Here is a 20,530-nt window from a genome sequence, read left to right on the forward strand (position 1 = left end):
GGAACAGGTGTCCACTCTGCTTGTTAAATATACACACTTTATTTCCAGCTGCAGGTTTTGCATTTGAACATAAACCTGCAATCTGCTGCAAGAAAGAAGATGTGTTCTTTGTTCTTTCCTTTATTAGCCTCCTTGTTTCTCTCCTAACAAAAATAATGCTCTCTAAAGAGGCTAAGTGTACAGGGTATTAGGTTCTTCAGTTAAATGCTTTCAAAACAGAAAGATTTTTTTTGCTATTTTAAACCACTGTGGTAGGAAAAACTCCAGAAGAACTTTCCTTAATGATCATTGTTCCCTTGCGTGTCAGATCTGAACCTATGGCAGCTTCATGTGACTAATGAAATCAGATCTTGCCTATGTTACACCACGTCCTTGTAGCTTGAAGCCTTTTATCCACAGATAACTTTGTTCTATACTGTCGCTCATTTGATTGACTCGGAGCTGTTGCTTCTTCTAAAAGAATCGTGGCTTTGGCCAAAGGGGAAAAAACAAACAAACTTAAGTTTCCAAATGAAGCAAATGATGGGAAGGAACAGAGTATCTATAAAGAGCTTCATCCTGCAAGGCACTGAGCCCTGTGGCTCCACCCAGCAAAGTACTCCAGTGCATACTGGAATTTAAGCACATAAGGAGTCTCACTGGTTTCAGTGCCTCAAGTAATTACAATTTGGGCAAGAGTGCTTTGCACCTTCCAGGACTGAGTCCATTGTGGTGCTCTTGACTGCCCACAGCAGCATCATTTTCATGGCTGGAAGTTAGCACTTGGTTCATGCAGGAGATCATGCAGTCTGTGCTTTTAGTTCTGATAAGCGCATTCCTGGAGATGCCATCTTTTACTGGAAATTACGTCTTTGTTGTGCTGCCCTTCCATTTATCGATCTGCACATCCTTCATGTCTCTCAAAGACCAGGACTGTTGGTCTTTGTTAATCTCATCTGTCTCTGAGAAACATGTGCAAAATGTGTGTTTTATCCTTGGTTCAGTTATGGTCAATTATTCAGCACCAGTGTTTCTGGTGAGGTACTCTTTATACCCTGGGAAATACAGTAGTATAGCCGCACTGCTTCAAGTCTTTATTGCCCATTGACAAAGGGATCATCAAGCACATTTCTACCCCCCTCAAGCCCCACTTTCTGCATAGGAGTTGTATGTTGTAAAACTCTTCCTAACTACACAACAGCCTCCTTTCACATCTTTCTTTACAACCCTGGTGCATCCCAAAGCCTTCTGAATGCTTTCTGAATTGTTGTGCGGGACCTGTTTTTTCTATGGTGTTACTTTGTGTTCCCCTTGTCTGCTTGCTTTTCTATTACACATTGCCTCTTGGTTTTTATGCTCCAGATACAAACTCTTTGGGGCAAGGGATCTTTTCCTTAGTATGCCAAATACTGTGCTAACATGCAAGTACAGTACTCCATCCATCCATCCATCCATCCATCCATCCCTGGTTAGAGACTTTCAGTGCTACCACAGAAGAAATACTTAGTAAATAATAAATATTTAGTGATCATTGACTTAATCATGGCATTGCCTGGAAACAAGAGTGAAAGTGTATCATGCCACCCAGGAACAGCATTATAAGGAGACAGTGACTTTTGCAGGAGAGGAATGAAGGTAATCAGGAGTTTGGAGAGCAAGCTGTACCAAGAAAGGCTGGAAGAGCCGGGGACGTTCTTAATTTAAGAAAAAGCTCATCAAGGGGTGACACAAGTCTGCAAACATTTGAAAGGTTGCCCTGAAGAGGACAGTGAGCAGGTGTTTTCTCTAGCTGGTAAAGGTTGTACAAAAGCAGTGAAGTTAAACTACAGGAAGATAGATTCAGGTTAAAAATGCAAATATGAATGCCAGAGCAGTTCATCCTTTGGGGAAAAATAATGGCTTAGTAGAATCTCTTTTACTGGAAGTTTGTAAGAAGAGGCTAGATAGGCATCCGTCAGGGATGGTTTAGGCACAGTAAAGCCTGCCTTCATGCTGGGGATTGGACTAGATGAGCCTTGAGATCCTCTCCATCTGCTCTACACTGAGCCAAGTCTAAATCTAGTTCTGTGTACCACTTCTGGCATGCTGGCGTTTTTATGTTGCTGCATATGTAAAGAAAGTGTGTAGAACCAAGTCTTGCCCACCCACGTATCCAGACCTAATAGGATCTACAGATCCCACCTCTCTTCCTACACTTCGTTGTGATGGGGGAAACTAGCACAAGGGAATATGGGGGGCTATATCATCCTTTACTGACTCATGCCAGTGTGGCTGATTTATGATTCGCCCCCCAAACAGTTAAAGAACTGGTCTGGGGCACAGGGAACAAAACAGATTTATTAGTCATTTTAAATCTTTGGCATTATGTGGATACAAATTCTGGATGAGTTAACTTTAATAGAGGTTAGAATAATGAATTGATATTTTTTATGATCTAGAGATGTAGTCCACTGCTCCAGCTCTATGGAGCTGTTACACTTCTTTTTTTTTAAAACAGGTTTTCCCTCTCAACGTGTCCCTAAAGGGAAGTTGTTGTAAAACTGCTGAGTTTATTCAAGGTTGCCAACATTTCAGCTTGACAGTTTCACTGGGGCATATAAATCTCTAAACAACTAAGGGCTAAATTGAAATCTGGGATTAGCATAGTCCTTGGATTGGTACACGTTTTGTCTTTCTAAAAACCTGTAGGTGTAGAGAATTTTAAAAACGTCTCTTTTGAGATCTCTGCCATTGCGTTCACACTGCAAAGAACGTTTCATTTACTCGTTAAAATCGGATGCATTTAGTACTGTTTCTGCCCTCTCTGGCAATGCTCTGTACTTGGGAGGAACAGAAAGACTGTTAGTCTTATTTTTTATATTCTAATTTCTGGTCGTTAATCAAAAAGCTCTTAATTATTAGACACGTTTTAAACCATATTCTGCATGAGTGAATCCAAGATCATAAATAAATGCTAAACTTTTTGTATTCTAGGGGTCGATGTGCATGTTAAACTTTAATTTCATGTACAGACTAACTTCTCTGGACTTTCAGTAGAAATCTGATGTGAACAAATATTGTAAGCGCAGTGGAAAAATTAACCGGAAAGCAAGGGAGATATTAGTAATTTATGTTTTCCAGACTTGAGGAGATGATAACGGTTCCTGTATTGTGAATCATACAGCTGTTTGTTTCTTTCCATCCATAGGTGAAGATGTCAAACCTTTTACTCCAGAGAAAGCTAAGGCAATCGTGATGTCTCTACAGCAACCTGCGGTCTTCTGCAACATGGCTTTTGATTGGCCAGCACTGCGCTGGAATCCAAAATATCTCTCTGAGATGTTGGATGGAAAGACAATACAGTTTAGACTGGGAATGAAGAAAATTGACGCGGGTAGGATTTGGATGGTATTATCTTGTGCTCTGAAATACTAGTTAATGGCCTCCTTAAGCCCTGGCAATGTTTGTATCAAATGCTCTTTGCACAGCGCATTGCTTCTAACAAAGGCTGTGGATGAGGAATTAAATTGGAAGTTTGTTTTAGCTCATGAGCTGGTGCTGTCTCCCCTCGTCTTCCCCCACCCGCCTTCCTTTTTCACATTTGGAAGCAGTAAGTCTGCTGGATAAAACTGACTTCTGAGAACCGTAAATCCTAGGCTCCTTTCCTGGCTTTGCCGCAGAGTTTCTGGGTGGCCACAGATAAGTCATTTAGATGATTTAAAGGTTCAGATGTGCTGAGCACCTGCATCTCCCCAGTCTGCAGAAGTTGTGGGGCTGAGCACTACTGAATATCAGGCCATTAGCAGCCTATATCAGTTTTTGGAAGCAGCAGCGGCACGGGGTGCTGGCTGAGGGGGATGGAGGGAATGGCGGGGCAAGATTCCCTCCCTGCCTTGCTCCTGGGAGGTGGCAGCAGCACAGGATGGTGGGCAGTGGCGCTCCATCCCCGCCCATCCCCACCCCCCGATCATTCCTGACAGGCAGTTGGCTAGTATATAAATAAATCCATTGTCACCCATAGCTTCATAGCTAATGAAGCCGTTGCTAATCTCTGCAGCAGTGGTACTCAGTTTGGAGGCCTGTGGCAAAAAACTAAGAACCTCCTGTCTTGAGATCACAGACCCCTACTCCATAGGGATGTCAAGTTTTGGCTCTGCCACAAGCCCAGTGCATACCATGCCCCAGCTGCAGCCCAGAAAATAGATTGTAAGTGCATTACAGTCTAGCTTCTGTAGTCTAGCTCCAACCCTACTTACCTGATACAGCAGACATTCACCTGTGCATAGGTGCAGCTGAAGTAGCCAGTGTGTTGGGAGGGCAGAGCCAGCATTTCATTTATTCCTACATGCCTGCACTGAAGTGGGGATAGAATAAAACTGGAGCTGCTCCCCTCTCTGGGCTGCAACTGGTCCTGAAAGGACGTAGCTAAACAATTCTAAGCCTAGATAGCAGAGGGTAGCGTTACACAAAAACTGGCCAGTTCATTAGGACAGAATTTTAATTAAGCCTGTTTTTTTTAATAGCCATGAAAAGAGCAAAAAGAGACAGAAGTTTTTAAAACACATATACTAAGATATAAGCCATGGGACTAACCGTATATATTGGGTCATTTATTAAATAAAAAGAACTGTCTGAGTAATACTTGACATTTTAGGTTTTCAGACACTTTGCAAACACAACTGCATCACCTCTGTGAAGTAGACATTGCTATACCCATTTTACAGATGGAGAAACTAAGAAATACAGTCTGAACATCTAAATACAAGTCTTAAATTTCAAGCTTTTATAGAATGAGTATAATACCCAGAAATTCTTGCATTGCTTTTAAAAAGTGCCAGATTGACAGCAGTGGAAACTAGCACAGTATAGGTGTTGGCAGTGAAGCCTACACCATATCTTGTTAAAACTTGAATCCTAACTTTCAGGGGTCCCTATTGGCATGAAAGGGTCATTTGAGTCTCAACTTCTGTTAAATCTCAGGTATCTTTTTTGAGACTGGCCAATACAGGATCTACTGTATTGTATTGTACGGTATTGTTCCTCCCAAGTACACCCATTTGGTAAATGTTAGACTGACACTACTGACTTATTTGATGACAGGTATCACCTGTCAGCAGCCTGCAGTCACCAGGGATATTGGATAGATTCAAACCAGGCAATATCTTTGTATGTGGATGTTAAAGTCTATATCTATCTTGCCACTCATCACTGATCCCCGGAGAAATCCAGTCCCCAGGCATTCGTTTTTTTCCTCCAAGAACACGCCATTATATGCTGATGTAAGTTAGAAATGTCTTCCAGTATGTGGGCAGAGCCCTCCAGGGGTTATCCTGTCGGTAAATGAGGATCTTTGCAGCCATCAAATATCTTACATTGTAAGAATGTCAACTGAACCACCTGCAATTCTAAAATAACAGACTAAATTTTGTATGTTGTTGCTAGAAATTAAGAAGGCTTCCCTTTCTCTTGCATACTTAAGGTTTTTTTGTTTCGTGGTGTGGTCTGAAGCCATTTCTTTCCAATTGCTCTTTATCCAAATCCAGGATGGCTTATTGAACTGGGGTGATGGCAGTAGTATAAGTTCAAAGAAACTAGAAAGTACAGCAAAGATTGTATTTGCTTATCTCAGTGTGTTTCTCTGCCAGTGGTCACTGGACTACAATATATGGGTGTTGTTGAATGATCATAGTAGTGGTCAGCATAGCAATGGCAATGAGGGCTTTTCCCATCTAAGCCTGGCTAGAGGTTGCAACCAGTTATTTTGGATGCAGGTCTAATTTATGTTACTTCGTTGTCTGAAGATTAGATCATTGCTATGTGCTGTGCCTGGGACTGCACATTAAATCCATTCATAAATTGGTGCAGAATAAAATCACTCTATTTGTCAGCTCATGATGCCATCATTTAAATGCTCTGTCTCCTTATGGCTTTATGGAAAGAGTTCGAACTGGTGGTTTTACTCTATTAGGCCCTAAATGACCTGGGACCTGCCTGCCCAGGCAACCACTTCACATTGTCTGTTGCCATAGCTGTAGTCTGTGGATGCCCTGTGAATTGAAGCTCATTCAGTAATAAGTAAAGGCAGGGCAGTCTCCATGAATGACTACTCTTATTTAGGTGTGTTCAAACAAAAAAAAAGAAAAAGGATGGAGGCATTTCATTTGCATCCTTACTGGAGCCTTAGGATATTTCATTTTCCCCACTTCTCCTTTCCCATCTGGATGAAGCAGGAGTTGGAATCTGTCAGCATCAGTCCTTAATGAGCCAGGTGAGCTGCTGTTGTGTCCAGAGTCCTCCTTTCTATTCACATCTCTGAATGCAGAGCTAATTCTGGGGGAAGATATCAAAGCCACAAATCAATTCTCCTCGTATGTCAGTGCAAAACCCCACTAGCCCAGTTTCAAATTGTTGGGCTCCATCTAAGAATGATCTCACTTTACAAATTCTGCAGCTTTTAATCATTAAGTATTCAGAGACCCATTTTATGTTCTTGCTTTCAGATTCCAGACACTTACATTTGCATGCACGTTGCAGTGCACATCTCCATTTTTCTAGGCTGTCCAAATACAATTGTTTTTTTATTTTGTTTATTATTCGCTAAGCACCTACAGTGTGTGCAGTGCTGAACCAGACATAAATTAAAGAGATTCCTACCCCAAGGAGGTTTATAGCCTAGGAGATAGTGTCTTCAATAGTCTACAGGACTTACTGCTCATAGCTGGCATTTTTAAAAAAATGAAGCTCAGAGTGAATATGCTGAAAGTTAGAAATAGCATATTTCTTCACTTTAAAATATTGGTTCCTAACTTATCTTGGAAAATAGGCAATGTCATGAGCACTCTTTGTTCTCATCAAAATGATTCAGATATTGAGCTGCCTTCAATAGCGCTCATACCTTTTATCTAATTTTTCCATCAGCCCATCTTTTAGTGAGATGATGTGCATTGCATTAATGACTGGATAGCGAAGGCAGTATTGGACTGCAACGCATAGGAAGAATCAGATACAGGGTTTTAAGTTTATTGGGGGAGTCTCACATATCTTGCATGCAGTTCTCATGCAGAGAACAATTTTTGGAGGAAGCCCTCATATTGCACCAAGCCACGTTTTTTATATATATATTGCTGAATATGAGGCTTATCTGACATTCTTAGCTAATGAAGTTGATAGGGAGCTAGATAGAGAACTGCTATCCAGCGTACTACAATGGAAAATGACAGGATGATAGCGATAAAGTTTTGTAAGAGAGCTGTTCACCTGCCCAAAGGGAATACGAACAAATGTATGAGACTGGATGAGAATTGCCATGATAATGAAATTGGAGCAATAAGGAATGAATGCCCCCCGAGCTCCTTCCTGCTGTAGAAAAATGAAAGGATTCCTTTTTCAAGCAGCTGCATGTGAGTGTTACAAGGTTGAATTACTGCTCTGCCATTGCCATTCATGTGGTCTAAGGTAATTTTTCCCCCAACAATAACGGCTTTAGTACAGTGTGTAATTTTTCATTTTACATCCCTGGATGAGTCTATTTGAAGCTGGCAGGACTTGCTGTAATGGGAAAGGAAGGTGTCTGTGCTAGGATGCTGATAGCAGCATGGCAGCCACAGCCCTTTGCAGCAGGCTCCCCAACCTTGCCCCGAAGCACCTACCAGAATCACCCTGGCACAAGGCAGCAGTAGTAGCATGGACAGGAGCTTTACTAATTTGGTATTGTTTGTCCACTGTGCAGTAAAGACTTGACTGCTCTATTGGCAAGCTTTATGGTGTAGTCAACAGAACTGATGATGAAAATGTAACAGAATAGCACTAACGAGCCTACCCTCTGGTTTTATTTTTCATTCTTTTTTGATAAGGGCAGATTTTTCAGGGCTTCTCCATAGTGCCCTACCTATATTCCTATTGAAGTCCATGGTAATTGCTCCCATTGACCTTCCTGGGACTAGAGTTAAGCCAACACTGAGCGCTTTTGCGGATCCCACCCTACAGATAAAATTCACCCAGTAGTAGAGAGCACAGTCAAGACTGTTTGTGTCATGGGGCTCCCATGATACCCCTGCACAAGGAGCATGCACATGGCAGAGTAGTTGTGCAGGGGACCTCTGTGCTGGGCAGGCAGCCTGGATGTGCCCTGCCTATGCTTGTGTGAGGCCGAGCGTTCAGGACGATGCCCATGTCTCCCCGTTTGCACAGAGCTAGTGCCCAAACCCCCCAGGTATTAACGGCAGAGGTCCTGTCGACATTATGTCAAACTTAAGGTTGGGGAATAAACCACAGAAAGGCTGTACTGAAGCAAGCCTTGGGCTTGGGACTGGATTACCATGCAATACTCAGTACCCGTTTTACTCTGACTTCGTGTGTGTTGATTTTCACTCTAAATTAGCCTGTCTGGATTATCTGTAATACTTGACTTGGGGAATGCCAACCTTCTGATCAGATTATCTACTTCTGGCTTGATAAACCCTGTTTTCCCCTTTTAATGCGAGACAAGGAAGATCCTTAGGATGTTTAGAGCACGGGTCTTTGTGGCATACTTTACATTCAAAACAAAGTTTGAAAATATTTTCCAAACAGACTTTGACAACTGAGCATTTTTTCCATTGAATTTTCAAACAACCCATTCTGTCAACTTCGATGAATTCAACTTGGAGAGTTGATTTCCATTTCTGGAAATACTTTAAATACTTTGTCATGGTAGGATATCAGAAGATTGCTATATATAAAATCTCTCTCTTATCTGTATGTTCTTAAGGAAAGGAAACTTTCTTCATTCTGGGGTATAACCTGAATGAATCTTTTGTCTGGCAAGGTACATTTCCAGATGTTTCTTTATAATTACTGAAAAATAGAGACTTTGCCTCTTAGGTGGGGTTTAGGACATGGGTATTGCTCCAGAATTTGCTTCCTAGTAATAACTGTGCTGATTCAGTTATGATGTTTGGGAAGTAAAAAGATGGAAGAGTCCACCTCCATAAATCAAAGGAGCCAATACAGTACACACAGGGTGTATATGAGTGTTTGTGGGGGGTATTTGTGTTAGCAGTTTACTTTTAATAAGAGGAACGAAGTAAAATAAGCCTGTTAATTGTGCTAAATCATAAATTTGGCTATTTCAGCAGTTTTCAGATGTGTAGCTGTGTGTGTGAGTCAACAGAGCTAAATTGGCTGTGGATTGCATATTGCATTTCGCCAGTGGTCTGAGTTGAAAGAGAAACTACCTAGCCCTATGTCTGTTTTTATTGTATCTATTCAGTATGCATGTAATGGTTTCTTTTCTTGTATTGCTCCAGCTCCTCAGTTTGAAACCGAGTGCAGCTATGTGCAGGCTACACTTGAAGAGTTTTTGGCCTGGAGTTCTGGACTGTCATCTTGCTTCTCCGGACCATTCAGTTGTTATGATTCTTGCAAATACTGGGCTTATGCTGACTACAAGTATATAGCTAAGATATTTGAAGACAAAACAGAAATTTTCCAGGTAGACCATTAACTTTACCTGTTACTAGGCTATTACTTTCGACTCAAAACAAGCAGGAAAAAATTCCTGAATGTCTTGGCTAATCATTATGTGATTTATTATAGCTTTCAAAACTGGTGCAACGTCCCCCCTCCCCTCTTCCTTTTCCTGCTTTGAAGCTTTATTGGATAGCCATTTAAAGGTTGTTCTAACAGAAATCTCATTGCAAACAACATCCAGCTAAAGGTCTGGGTGTCCTTGACCTAGGAGCATCAGACTAAAAGGTACCTCCTGTATCCTGGGGTTCATTCTGACGTCACGTAAATTTATCAAGTTCTACTTTAAAAGCAGATAAATTATTTTGCTCCCTCTATTTCCATTGAAAAGCTGCTCCAGAATCTGATTTTGCTAATGGTTACAAACCTTGTTCCAATTTCCCACCTAACTGCATTCATTTTTTTTCTAATATCACCAGTTAGCTTGAAAAACCCTTTTCCATGCCTTCTGTTTACCCTGATGTATTTTCAGACATCTACCCTATCCCCTACTGGCCTTTGTTTTGTGCACTGAATAAGCCAAACTCTCCTAGTCTCTTGCTGTAAGTCTATCCCTGATCGTCCTAGTAGCCCTTCCCGGTTTCATTTTCAAATCATTTTTCTTGAACCTGGGTGATAGGCATTGTATGCAGTATTCCAGATAAGGCCTTGACTGGGCCGTGTACAATTCTTCCCTTATCTCCACTGAAAATATCTTGGTGGAATAGCATTTGTCTTTCTCATTGCTGCAGTACTCCGGGAGGTCGTGGTGATTCTGTGCTCAACTTGGATACCCTGGTTTTTCTCCACCTTCTCCATCTGCTCAACTTACACATCACAAAACTTTCACAATAAAAATAATCTTGGTGGAACAATTGGCCACACTAAAAATAAAACAAATTGGAGGTGGTCTAATTAACCATGCTAAATCAAAATCTACCACGATGAAAAGACGTCAATATGTATATTCACACGTGGCTAACCTAGTGAAACAGCGATTTTTGGTGTTGTTTTGTGACACGTATCTAAACAACACATCATGTGTACAAGTGCCACTAGTCTAGCACAGAATGGTGTGTTGTTAGTTACCAGGTGTGTGGCTTTGCGTGTTGTAGTCTTTTTTCATTTCAGCCCTCTATTTAAATATACTGTGGCCATTTAAAAACTATAACAGCCAAGGGATCTGCAGGAGGTTGAACACATCACCAACACTCCGTATAACATAGGCAGCACAGTTATAAAAAGTTGAGGTGCTAACTTAGCATTTGTTCACAAAATGAATTCTTGCTGGTTATGCTAAATTTGAAGTGCCAGCACCATTTCAGGCTCTCCCAGTCTCTGCATGACTTTTTCTAATTTTGGCCCTCTCTCAGCCTGATCTTTACTTGCCTTCAGCAGAATCCCTTAGTCTATGGTATAAGATTATTAGGAGTACATAAAATATCCATGTGCAGCACATCAACCTAACCTACTGTTTTATTGGGTCAATAAGAAAATGCTTGTGAAGGAAACAACCCGCATTCCACCCACACAAGCATGTAATTAAGGGCCTGGGGATCTTACCTACATTTCATACACTGATTACGCTGGCACGGGAATGAATTTTTGCAGTCAGTTCTGAACTTGCAAGGACTTCCATGCACTGCTGCACCATTTGCACCAGGCAAAACAACTCTCTGGAGAAATTCTTCCCTGTTCTCCTGTGAATTTGATGTTAACCACTTTTTCCCATTTAGATTTTAGTTCGATTTACCTAAGGTGACTTGAAGGGGAAAAGAAGGCCAAGTGCACTGTTATTTATAGTGATTAATAGGGCCATTTAGAAGTTGTTTGAAATTTAGATTGCACTGTTTATCATTTACAGTTGCGTAGGTTAAGGTAATGATTCCATTATTCTAATCTATGAGCAGTATCTAGCATCTTACATTTTTTGTTCAGTTGATATTTCATTACAGAATTTGAGAAATAAATCAGGAGCAAGATATATGCATGAAGTTTAAATAGAAATGAGACCTTTTAGAGTGACATACGGGTATGGATTAACTTCATTATAAGCAGCAAACGAAATAAATGTAATTCACAAGTAATGTGCCATCTGCTATGGTTGGAATACCTTTTAAGTGCATTTCTTTTTGCTGTGGATTTTTTATTGTAGAAAAGAAGCCCATTGTGCCAAGATTTCAGTAATCCTACCAGTTTCTTTTCAGTTCATTGGTTAAAAACTATTTTACCCATAATCGCTTCAAGTATTTACTACTGCTGCAGCATTTTGAAAAAGTTCTTTTAAATCTTATATTGATTATGTGCGCTTTCTTTCCACTTAAATTGTAACAAAATACAAAAACTATTTAGGTGTGAGATTAAAGTGTAGCGATGGTATTACACTTAACTTTATCACTGAAATACTTGTATTGGATTTTAAATGTAATGACTGCTGAAATCCATGAGTGACTTTTTCCTTTTTTGATTTCTTGCTGCTTTTGATAAATGTGTACATTTAGCCTTTTGCTTTCTGCCTCCCGCAAAATGATACTTTTGAAATCTGTAATTTTAAAATCAAATATCCGTAGCAAGACCTCACTTCTATTGGATTCGCTTTGAGGGTGCCATACTATTGAGTCATGGCATGATCATGGTTGTAATAATGCCTAGCTATAGTGTTTTTCAGCTCTAGCAACCCAGGGGCTTTACAAAGCAGGCAGGTAGGGTTATCCTCATTTTAAAGATGGAAAGATTGAGGTACAAAGGTCAAGTGACTTACCCAAGACTACTCAATAGTGGTAGAGCTAGGTATGAACCCAGGTGTTCTGAGTCCCAGTCTGAGGCACTGTCCATTAGGTCACACTATTTCAGGTTAGTTTACATTAAATATTTTCTAATAGCAAAATCCTCTGCCCAGAAACTGCCTGAAGAGTCCAAGGTGGGCATGGGGCAGGTGGAAATCCTTTATACAAATTCAGTTAGAAGCAATCTGAAGATGGCTCTGAAGTCCATTGCATATCCTTGGCTCTCATACTAAAGGAAAGGGAAGACCCTTACACTGGTGGATTCCTCTACTACTTCATCTGTAGTTATGCCTTTCTCCTGGGCCTTTCTCCCTTGACAGCAGAACTGCACTGAGATCACTGCCAAGGACTCTTCCACAACTGCAGAGGCAGATCACAGTTTGCCTCATCATACAAGAGAAAGCTTACAGAACTCAAGGGTGGAAATGACCCAAAACTTTAGCCACTGGATTAGAGCAAGGGGAAAGGTTAAATTTACATAACATTGGGGGAAGCAGTGACACAGTGTTGAGCAAGAAAGAGAGGAAGAAAGCCACGGATCACTGAACTGGTTGAAAAAAAGGAATGAAAATATTATTCCTTATTTATATGAGAATTTCAGCTCTCCCCATCTTTTCAGCCAGGAATTGTTAGGTTGAGATAAGAAAGCAAAATTTGGAAAAGAACTAGGGCAGGCAGTGGGACATTCAGGAGGGTCTCTTCACATTGAGATATGAGGATAGCGCAAACACGAGGAGAGATCTTGGCATAGACGGACTAAGAGAACAGAGGATGCCACCTACAGATAAGACTTTAGAGGAAGAGGACTGGCCAAGGACAGACTTGTGGAATCTCTACACAGGGGACACGTTTCCACGTGCATTTACATTGCATTATATTTACTGTGAAGTAAGTTACTGTGCAGTAAGCGGAAATAGGCCAGCATCTACATGTGCAGGCATTAAACCGCATTAACGCTGTGTATGATCTGACTTGGGACTAGTTAGTCCCAAGTCAGTTCACACCCACAGTTTTACTCCGCAGTAAGGCATTACTGTGCAGTAACTAGTCAGACGTAAATTTGGTACCTGCTTCATGCAGGTATCAAATTTATGCCCAAGTCAGCGTAAGTCACCATAGTTATTGCGCAGTATGGGCATGCACGTGTAGACGCACACCCATACTGCGCAGTAATTTTTAGTTATTATGCAGTAATTTAGGTTACTGTGTAGCAAATGTGTACGTGTACTCCCAGAGAGTAGAAACAGACTTTGCCAAACCCAAACAGATCCACCACAGCTGATGTGCTTTATTGGCCAACACACGTCGCCCCTTGTCCCATATAGTGTGTTGCCCCTTGTCCCGCATTACCACCCTAAGTCATGGCTACAGATTTCAGGCAATTGTGGTGTGATAAGGGGCTTGGATAACTGTTTGCTTCACAGCACAAAGGTGAGGAAAGGTGATATCTGTTTTTACCCACAGTGAAATTAGAGAAGCAGCAAAAGGAGAAAAAGGTCATTTTGGGTGAGGTGGGGGGGAAGATCCTACAAGTACAGGACCCAAGAGTCGAAGGAAATTGGGGTGTCAGACAGATGTGGTTGTTTACATTAATAACTTTCCCCCCACTCCCTTCCCAACAGGATGTAATATGGTCTGACTTTGGTTTCCCTGGGAGAAATGGAAGGGAGAGCACGCTGTGGATTGGCTCAGTGGGAGCAAACACTCCTTGTCATTTGGACTCTTATGGCTGCAATTTGGTGTTGCAAGTACAAGGAAGGTAACAATAACTGTGTGTGTGTTGGGTGAATCTCCACGGGGAGTTCTCCCCATGGCCCAGCCATTAAATACTTTCACTTCTAGCTCTTGGAATATTTTAATGCTCTCAAATCTTCAGCAACCCAAGAGAAGATTTTTCTTTATGACCACAGGTTTGGGGACTGAGCTTTGCCTGAAGGGAGAGTACATAATGCATGTCTCCTTCTTTGCTTTGTTGACCTGATGATTAAATGCATATAATGCAATGTCTCTGTTTACCTAGTATTTACATGTATTTTAGTCACCTAAAAAATAAACACTTATTTTATAATCTCTCTGGCTGAGCTGACCAAATTGGAATTGCAAAGGTAGGAATATAGATGGGCACAAATGGTATAGATATAAGCTGCATGTAACTGCTGCCAGGATGTAACGGCTACATCTGCATGCATCTGTAGCAACAACTTCAGTCCTGTTTCATCCAGAATTAAAGTCATAGTGATTTAGCTAACTTTGTGTGGCTCCCCAAACAGGAAGATGCCGTTGTTATACCCTAAGAGCTGAATGGCAGCTTCCTCTTCCTCCTTCAAGCCGTTAAATGATATGTTTGTCCATAGCCTGAAGAGGATTAAAGAAATAAAATGGAAATAGACTACCCTGGGCTTTAAGATATTCTGTGTTCTAATGCTTCTAAATAGCCTGCTGGAATTAATTTAGAAAAGAAACGTTAGGACAGAAGCAGCCAGCTGTGAGGAAAGTTAAAGTGGACACTTGACGCTTGATACTCTTATTTGAGGCCTGGTTTTGTTGTTGCTGTTTCTTCCTACCTGTTTGCTAAGTTCCTGCAATTCTTCTCTTTCTTTTCTAAAGTATTTGTTCAGTTTCTTTTAAAATAATTCCATGAAAATTGTATAGTGAAGCAGCTTGCATGTACTTGCTTCAGGCTTTCCACTGGACAGAACAGCTGGGGGGAAAAAAGACCTAAATGTACTTATGGTTACTATACATCCGGGTTTTCCTGGACGTGTTCTCTTTTAGGGTACTCCGATTTCTGTCTGGGTGATTTTTAAAATATGAACAAATGTCTGGGATTTTGGTCTGCTCAGCATCAAAATTTTTCCCAGCAGTTCCCAGCTTGCCCTAACAAGAAGCTTCTTGGGGTTGGGGGGGAGTGAGAGGAGGGCAATTGGAGGCAGGGGTGCCATGTGCATGTGTGCACACACGTACATACATGGCCGGCATGCAGCCAGGAAGGGTGGTCGGAGCAGCCCTGGCAGCAGGTAAATCTATGGGGAGCGGGGATTGGAGGCCCAGGGCTTGGGACTGTCCAGGGGGGCTGTGTGGGGCATATGTGTGTGGCAGGGGTGTGCAGAGGGGATGGGTGTTTGAGGGGGGTGGGTCCCTGCCGGTGCTGGGGAAAGCTGTCCGGGCACTGGGGCTGCAGCAGAGCAGAGGAGGTGGGGGGGGGGAAGCACCTGCCCCTCCAGCAAGGGGTGATCTCCTAGCAGTCCCTGTGCTTATTCTGCACTGCCGATTTCCAGGCTTAGACCATGATCCTTAGGCAGAAGCCCAGTTTTGTGCCTCAGATGTGTCTGCCTTCTCCCCACTCTGGTCAAACACAGATCCTAGTTCTGTTTGCCTGACTCCCCCTCTCTAGGACTGAACAAGTCTAAGCCCCTTTTCAAGGCCTGGAAACAGTTTTTTGCCTTTTGAGAATAAGTGAAGTCCAGCTCTTTAAGCAGGCTACACAGCCACCCAGGGTTGTGACTCCCTTGCCTCTTCAGAGCAGAGAGAAAGGAAATGCTTTACACAAGTTGACCCACAGCCCAGCTTTTACCACCCAAATGTTAACCGTCTTGCCTCTCCAATGCAGTTGCTTAGCTGCTTGCACTTCCTCCTAAGCATGTCACTTTAACTTAGTGTCAGGTATTCAGGTTGAAGCCGTATTGGTCTAAGGGAAAAAGCAATCAGGGCTTGTGGTAGAAGTTATATCTTTTATTAGACCAACAAGATTTTTGCAAAAAAAATGTTTTTAATTGCAATTAAAAGCTTGCAATTAAATCATTTTTTTGCAAAAATCTTGTTGGTCTAACAAAAGATATCACCTCTACCACAAGCCCTGATCACTTTAACCTAGTGGTTCTTAACCTTTTTAGTCTTGAGGCATGCCAGGGAGACTTGAAGCACCCCTGAGAAAATGCCAGCTCTAAGCTTTTACTCTTTTTCTTTTGTCTACAGAAAAAAATAGTGCAGCTTTTCTGTTGCAAAGAACTCAGGAAGACCCCAAATGAATTGTGGTTACAAAGAGGATGGAGCTAAACTGTTCTCAGTGGGGGTAAATGACAGAACAAGGAACAATGGGCTCAAGTTGCAGCAAGGGAAGTTTAGGATGGATATTAGGACAGACTCACTAGGAGGGTGGTGAAACACTGGCATGGGCTACCTAGAGAAGTGGTGGGATCTTGGAGGTTTTTAAGGCCTGGCTCAACAAAACCTTGGGTAGAATGATCTAGTTGGGGATGGTCCTGCTTTGGGGGACTGTCAGGGGGATGGACTAGATGTGACTTCCTGAGGTCCCTTCCAACCCTCATTTTTATGATTCTGTGAATCAACTATGGATTTCTGTTTGAAATCTCTGGGTTTATCTTGTTGATCATGTTTACAAGACTAAGAGTGCTAGCATTGTTTGGTACTTTAGGATCTCAAGGCACACCAGGAAGCCATGGCATTCTGGCTGAGAATCACTGGTCTAGCTCCTTGAACTGTTATTGTGATACTAAGGGTTTAAACCCTTTCCTCCCTATGTAAACAAGGTCCTTTGGGTAAATCCGATATCAGATTTACCCAAAGAACCTTGTCTGCATATGTCCTTACACCAACACAGCTACAACCTACCTCCCTACGTGGAACTTAGCCTGGAGCCTCTGAGGCTTTCTAAGCAAGCCATTTTCCTGTCGCTTTGTGTGGCCCTGTGGCTGTGAAAATTATTCTTATAATGGATGTTGGACTTTTGGGTAAACTGCTTATCCCTCAAATTTTCTGATGCCGGTAGCTTCTGTTATCGCTCGTAAGTCAGCAGGCCATGCCACCCCCATCTACGCTGATCTCTGCAAGTCTGCCTACTCTGTTCATCCATCCTATTTTTCTGCCTCAGATTCCTTTACCCCTCACTTTCAGTTCTGTGACTTAGAACTGACAGCCAGCAATGCTAGATGAAGTAGCAAGAACTGAGTAGCATGAAAATAAGAGAGGAAGTGGCCTGAGTCTACAAAGGAGGAGAGCAGCATAGGTCATTCTAACCTGGATTGAAAGGGCTTCCTCTTTTCTAATAGAAGGTATTGGTAAATGCATAGGTCACTGCTGTGTTGATTATATAGCGAGTCTTAAATGCCATAAATTTAGGTTTTTGGATGTGATTTTAATTACTCCTGCTCTGGTTTTTCCCATCATTTAACATATTTTTCTCGTAAAATGGTTATTTATTTGTTTGTTTACTTTGCCTCGTATATTAGCCATTCAGCATTTTGGAAAAATATATGCCCAGAAAACAACTGGCAAAGAGGTTTATTTATAGTATACATAAACCTGACACCTCATGTTCTGGAGAAGCCAGTTTTCAATGCAGTGTATATTATCTAAGTAGCTGGGTAGATCCTGTGCTTAGGAGTTAACATCTCTTATGCGCTGCATGGCCATCTGATTTCCAAAACATAGCTCTCTATTACTTGTGTTAGGTGTTAGATTTGTTAGCTAGTAGCACTTGTAGGTTGTTACCCACCTTGGAGACTACATACAAGATGGGTTATGACACGCTCGCTCAGCCTATTACACTGAAAATTAAATAAATAGTCTAGATCTAGCAGCTAATCAGCTTTCTACCAAGGGGGCATGTTTTTTATCCATTATACTTGTAGGAACACAGGTCATCAAGCCTAATCCCTTGCTGGGGACCATGTCCCCTCCTACACACCATGGCCACAAAGCAGCCCATAAGTTAGGCTCTTTACTGCAAGGACTACATGCACATCTACTATGTGCTACAAGAAGAGAACAGGAAAGACAGGAACACCATCAAATCCTCATGCTGATAACAATAGCAAATGAGCCCCAGGTTGTCCTGAATCAAGAGATTTAAATAAGAATTGTTTCCCTGACTCACATACCAAAGTAAGAAATGCACATAAAAACATGTCCAAGCTGCGCTGCTATTGCTACCCGTATTGTATGTGTACTGTGCTGTCTAATTAGAGCAAGCAGGGGTCTTGCATACACTAATGAACAAGAATATATTTACCTAATGAAAACCGAATCCCAATACAGGTTTGGTGGATTTATAAGAGAAACATCCGAATTTGCTAGCACTGTAGGTCCACCTGTAGATGCTACACATAGTTTGTTAAAATGAGGAGGAGCCAGATGGAAGAACTGCAGATTTATTTCATAGCCTCCATGCAAAAATAATTGGTTAGAAGCCTCAAATCTTTGAGTTAAACATCTGCAGAATATTTTAAAATCGTTTTTAGCAAGACTTGCCAGTAGTCTGACTGTGTAGGAGACTGGAACAGCAAAGCAGATTTATGTTTTATTGAAAACCTCACTATTGCCTTTAGTCACCCACTGTAACTAGCCTACACTGAACCCACTTTTATCTTCTCTCTACTTTCAGGAAAAGATGGCACCTTTTCCCACCCAGCGATGCCTGTTTCCTTTATCCCACCAGGATCCCTTATGAGGAATCCAGTGTATTCAGCAAAGTCAGTGTTGTCAATCCTGATCTGAAACGCTTTCCTCTGTTTAAGAAAGCAAAGGCCCATGTGGTTACTCTCAGTCCAGGCCAGGTACCACCCACATTTAAACCTTACATTACTTTGGAAATTGTAGTAAAGAGTCTGCATTGCATAAACAGCAAGACAGCTGGGGTGTTCTTTCCTCCTCGCTATCTCCTCTGCGTTCAGTACTGTTTGCTGGATACCAAACTTTGCTTTGCTCGCTACTTTTGAAATACAGTTTGCTTTGCTCACTTTTTGCTCAGCCTTTTGAAAGAGAACTACATGCACTTGGAGAATTAGCTCATAAGACTGCCTGGTTTCTTAATAGCTCATGCAAGCATCTCCAGATCCTTGCCTTAAAAAGTTGCTTAAAAACTTTTCAGCACAGTATTCTAACCCTGAAACCAGGATGTGGTGTAAAACGTCCTTGATTAATGAGCACAGAGAGCCAGCAGCAGAACTCATTTATATTTGGAGGGTGAGGAATAACCTTCACTATGGAACATTTGCCCAACTTGTTGCTTTAATGGGAGAGTATTTATAATAATGATGCGTGCAAATAGCATGCACGTCTTCCCAAGACTTCAGAGCACTGTGCAAGGGCGTAGGAACTTTATTAACCCTTTCTCACTGAGAGGGGCACTGAGAAGTCAGTCTTGGAAAGTTAGGCCACAAATGACTAATCAGGGACAGAACTGAAATGGAGCTCAGGTGTAGTGGGTCCCGATCTCTTTGCTCAGCACTACTCCACCTCGGTTTACTTGTGTTCTTTTGTTTCAGCAGTGTACGCCCTTGTAAAGTGATCTTCCAAATGGAGTTTTGAGAGCTTTTCAAAGTAATTTTACTGTATGGCACAGGGTATTAGTGCTTTACATTAGGTTCATGCCAAAAATGGGATGAATGGTTTGGCCACTTGCCCTCCTCAAGGTGATAGTGTCATGTTCTTCTTTTCTTGGTGCTAAATTACTAATTTTTAATACCTGCAGAACTGCAAGTTCATGCAGCGTAGCATTATCCCTGGTACCAAACAGTGGCGTTTCAATTTATAATCTCTGTGTGAACGATCTCGTGTGATAACGAACCTCTAATATGATCTTAATTTTAATTAGGCTTAAAGCAATTACAAATTAATCTTGTTAAGAATAAAGGTCTTGAGCCAGCTCAGTGATATAGGCATTCTGCGCTGCCACAAAGGAGATGCAGTTTGAAAGGCCGGATACCCAAGCTTACTCGCACACAAACTGCCTCACAGGCAGTGATGGAGCAGTGTGTATATGTGCGCGCTTGTGTGAGTGAGCGAACGTGTGTGCATGCATGTACCGTTAGCCATTCCAGAGCAGGCTTTTTGGATGCCACCATACAAGTCTTTCTTAGCTAGAAGGTGGCTGGCGGCTGTTTTGGGACTTTTACTGTTCAAGTAGGGAGTAGGGAGGGACTTGGAAGGAGCATTTGTTTATTATTTAGCATGCATCTTTCTTATTAAGACATGGACGTCAGACATGCTCAATCTTTGCTTTCAGGTAGAATTAATACAATTGCATGAGGATTTGCAGTCAGCTTTATTGTGTGATCAATTTATAGTAATCCTCCCTCCATCCCCAAATGTTTTGGATTAGGTATTGTAACAGTGCATGAGTGAAAACTAAAGACAAAGGTAGTGCTGGGGATTCAGGAAAGCAACTGCATGTAGGCTGGGTGCAGCTCTGAATATCAAAAATATAATGGGGCTAATGCCACCTTCTGGCCGTGGTGGCTCATTGTGTCTGCTACTGGCCTCTTTTAACACTCGTATTG

The 20,530-nt window shown here is 41.8% G+C and overlaps 1 protein-coding gene across 1 annotated transcript in view; it reads left to right on the forward strand.

Moving 5' to 3' along the window:
- HSPBAP1 (HSPB1 associated protein 1) overlaps window positions 1-20,530 on the forward strand; it is a 67,293-nt gene that overhangs the window by 27,441 nt on the left and 19,322 nt on the right. The window contains 4 exon segments of the mRNA XM_059727481.1: window positions 3,167-3,352; window positions 9,246-9,430; window positions 13,853-13,989; window positions 18,634-18,805. Coding sequence (XP_059583464.1) covers window positions 3,167-3,352; window positions 9,246-9,430; window positions 13,853-13,989; window positions 18,634-18,805 — 680 coding nt within the window.

Source organism: Alligator mississippiensis, chromosome 4, assembly GCF_030867095.1.
Source record: "Alligator mississippiensis isolate rAllMis1 chromosome 4, rAllMis1, whole genome shotgun sequence".
NCBI lineage: Eukaryota > Metazoa > Chordata > Crocodylia > Alligatoridae > Alligator > Alligator mississippiensis.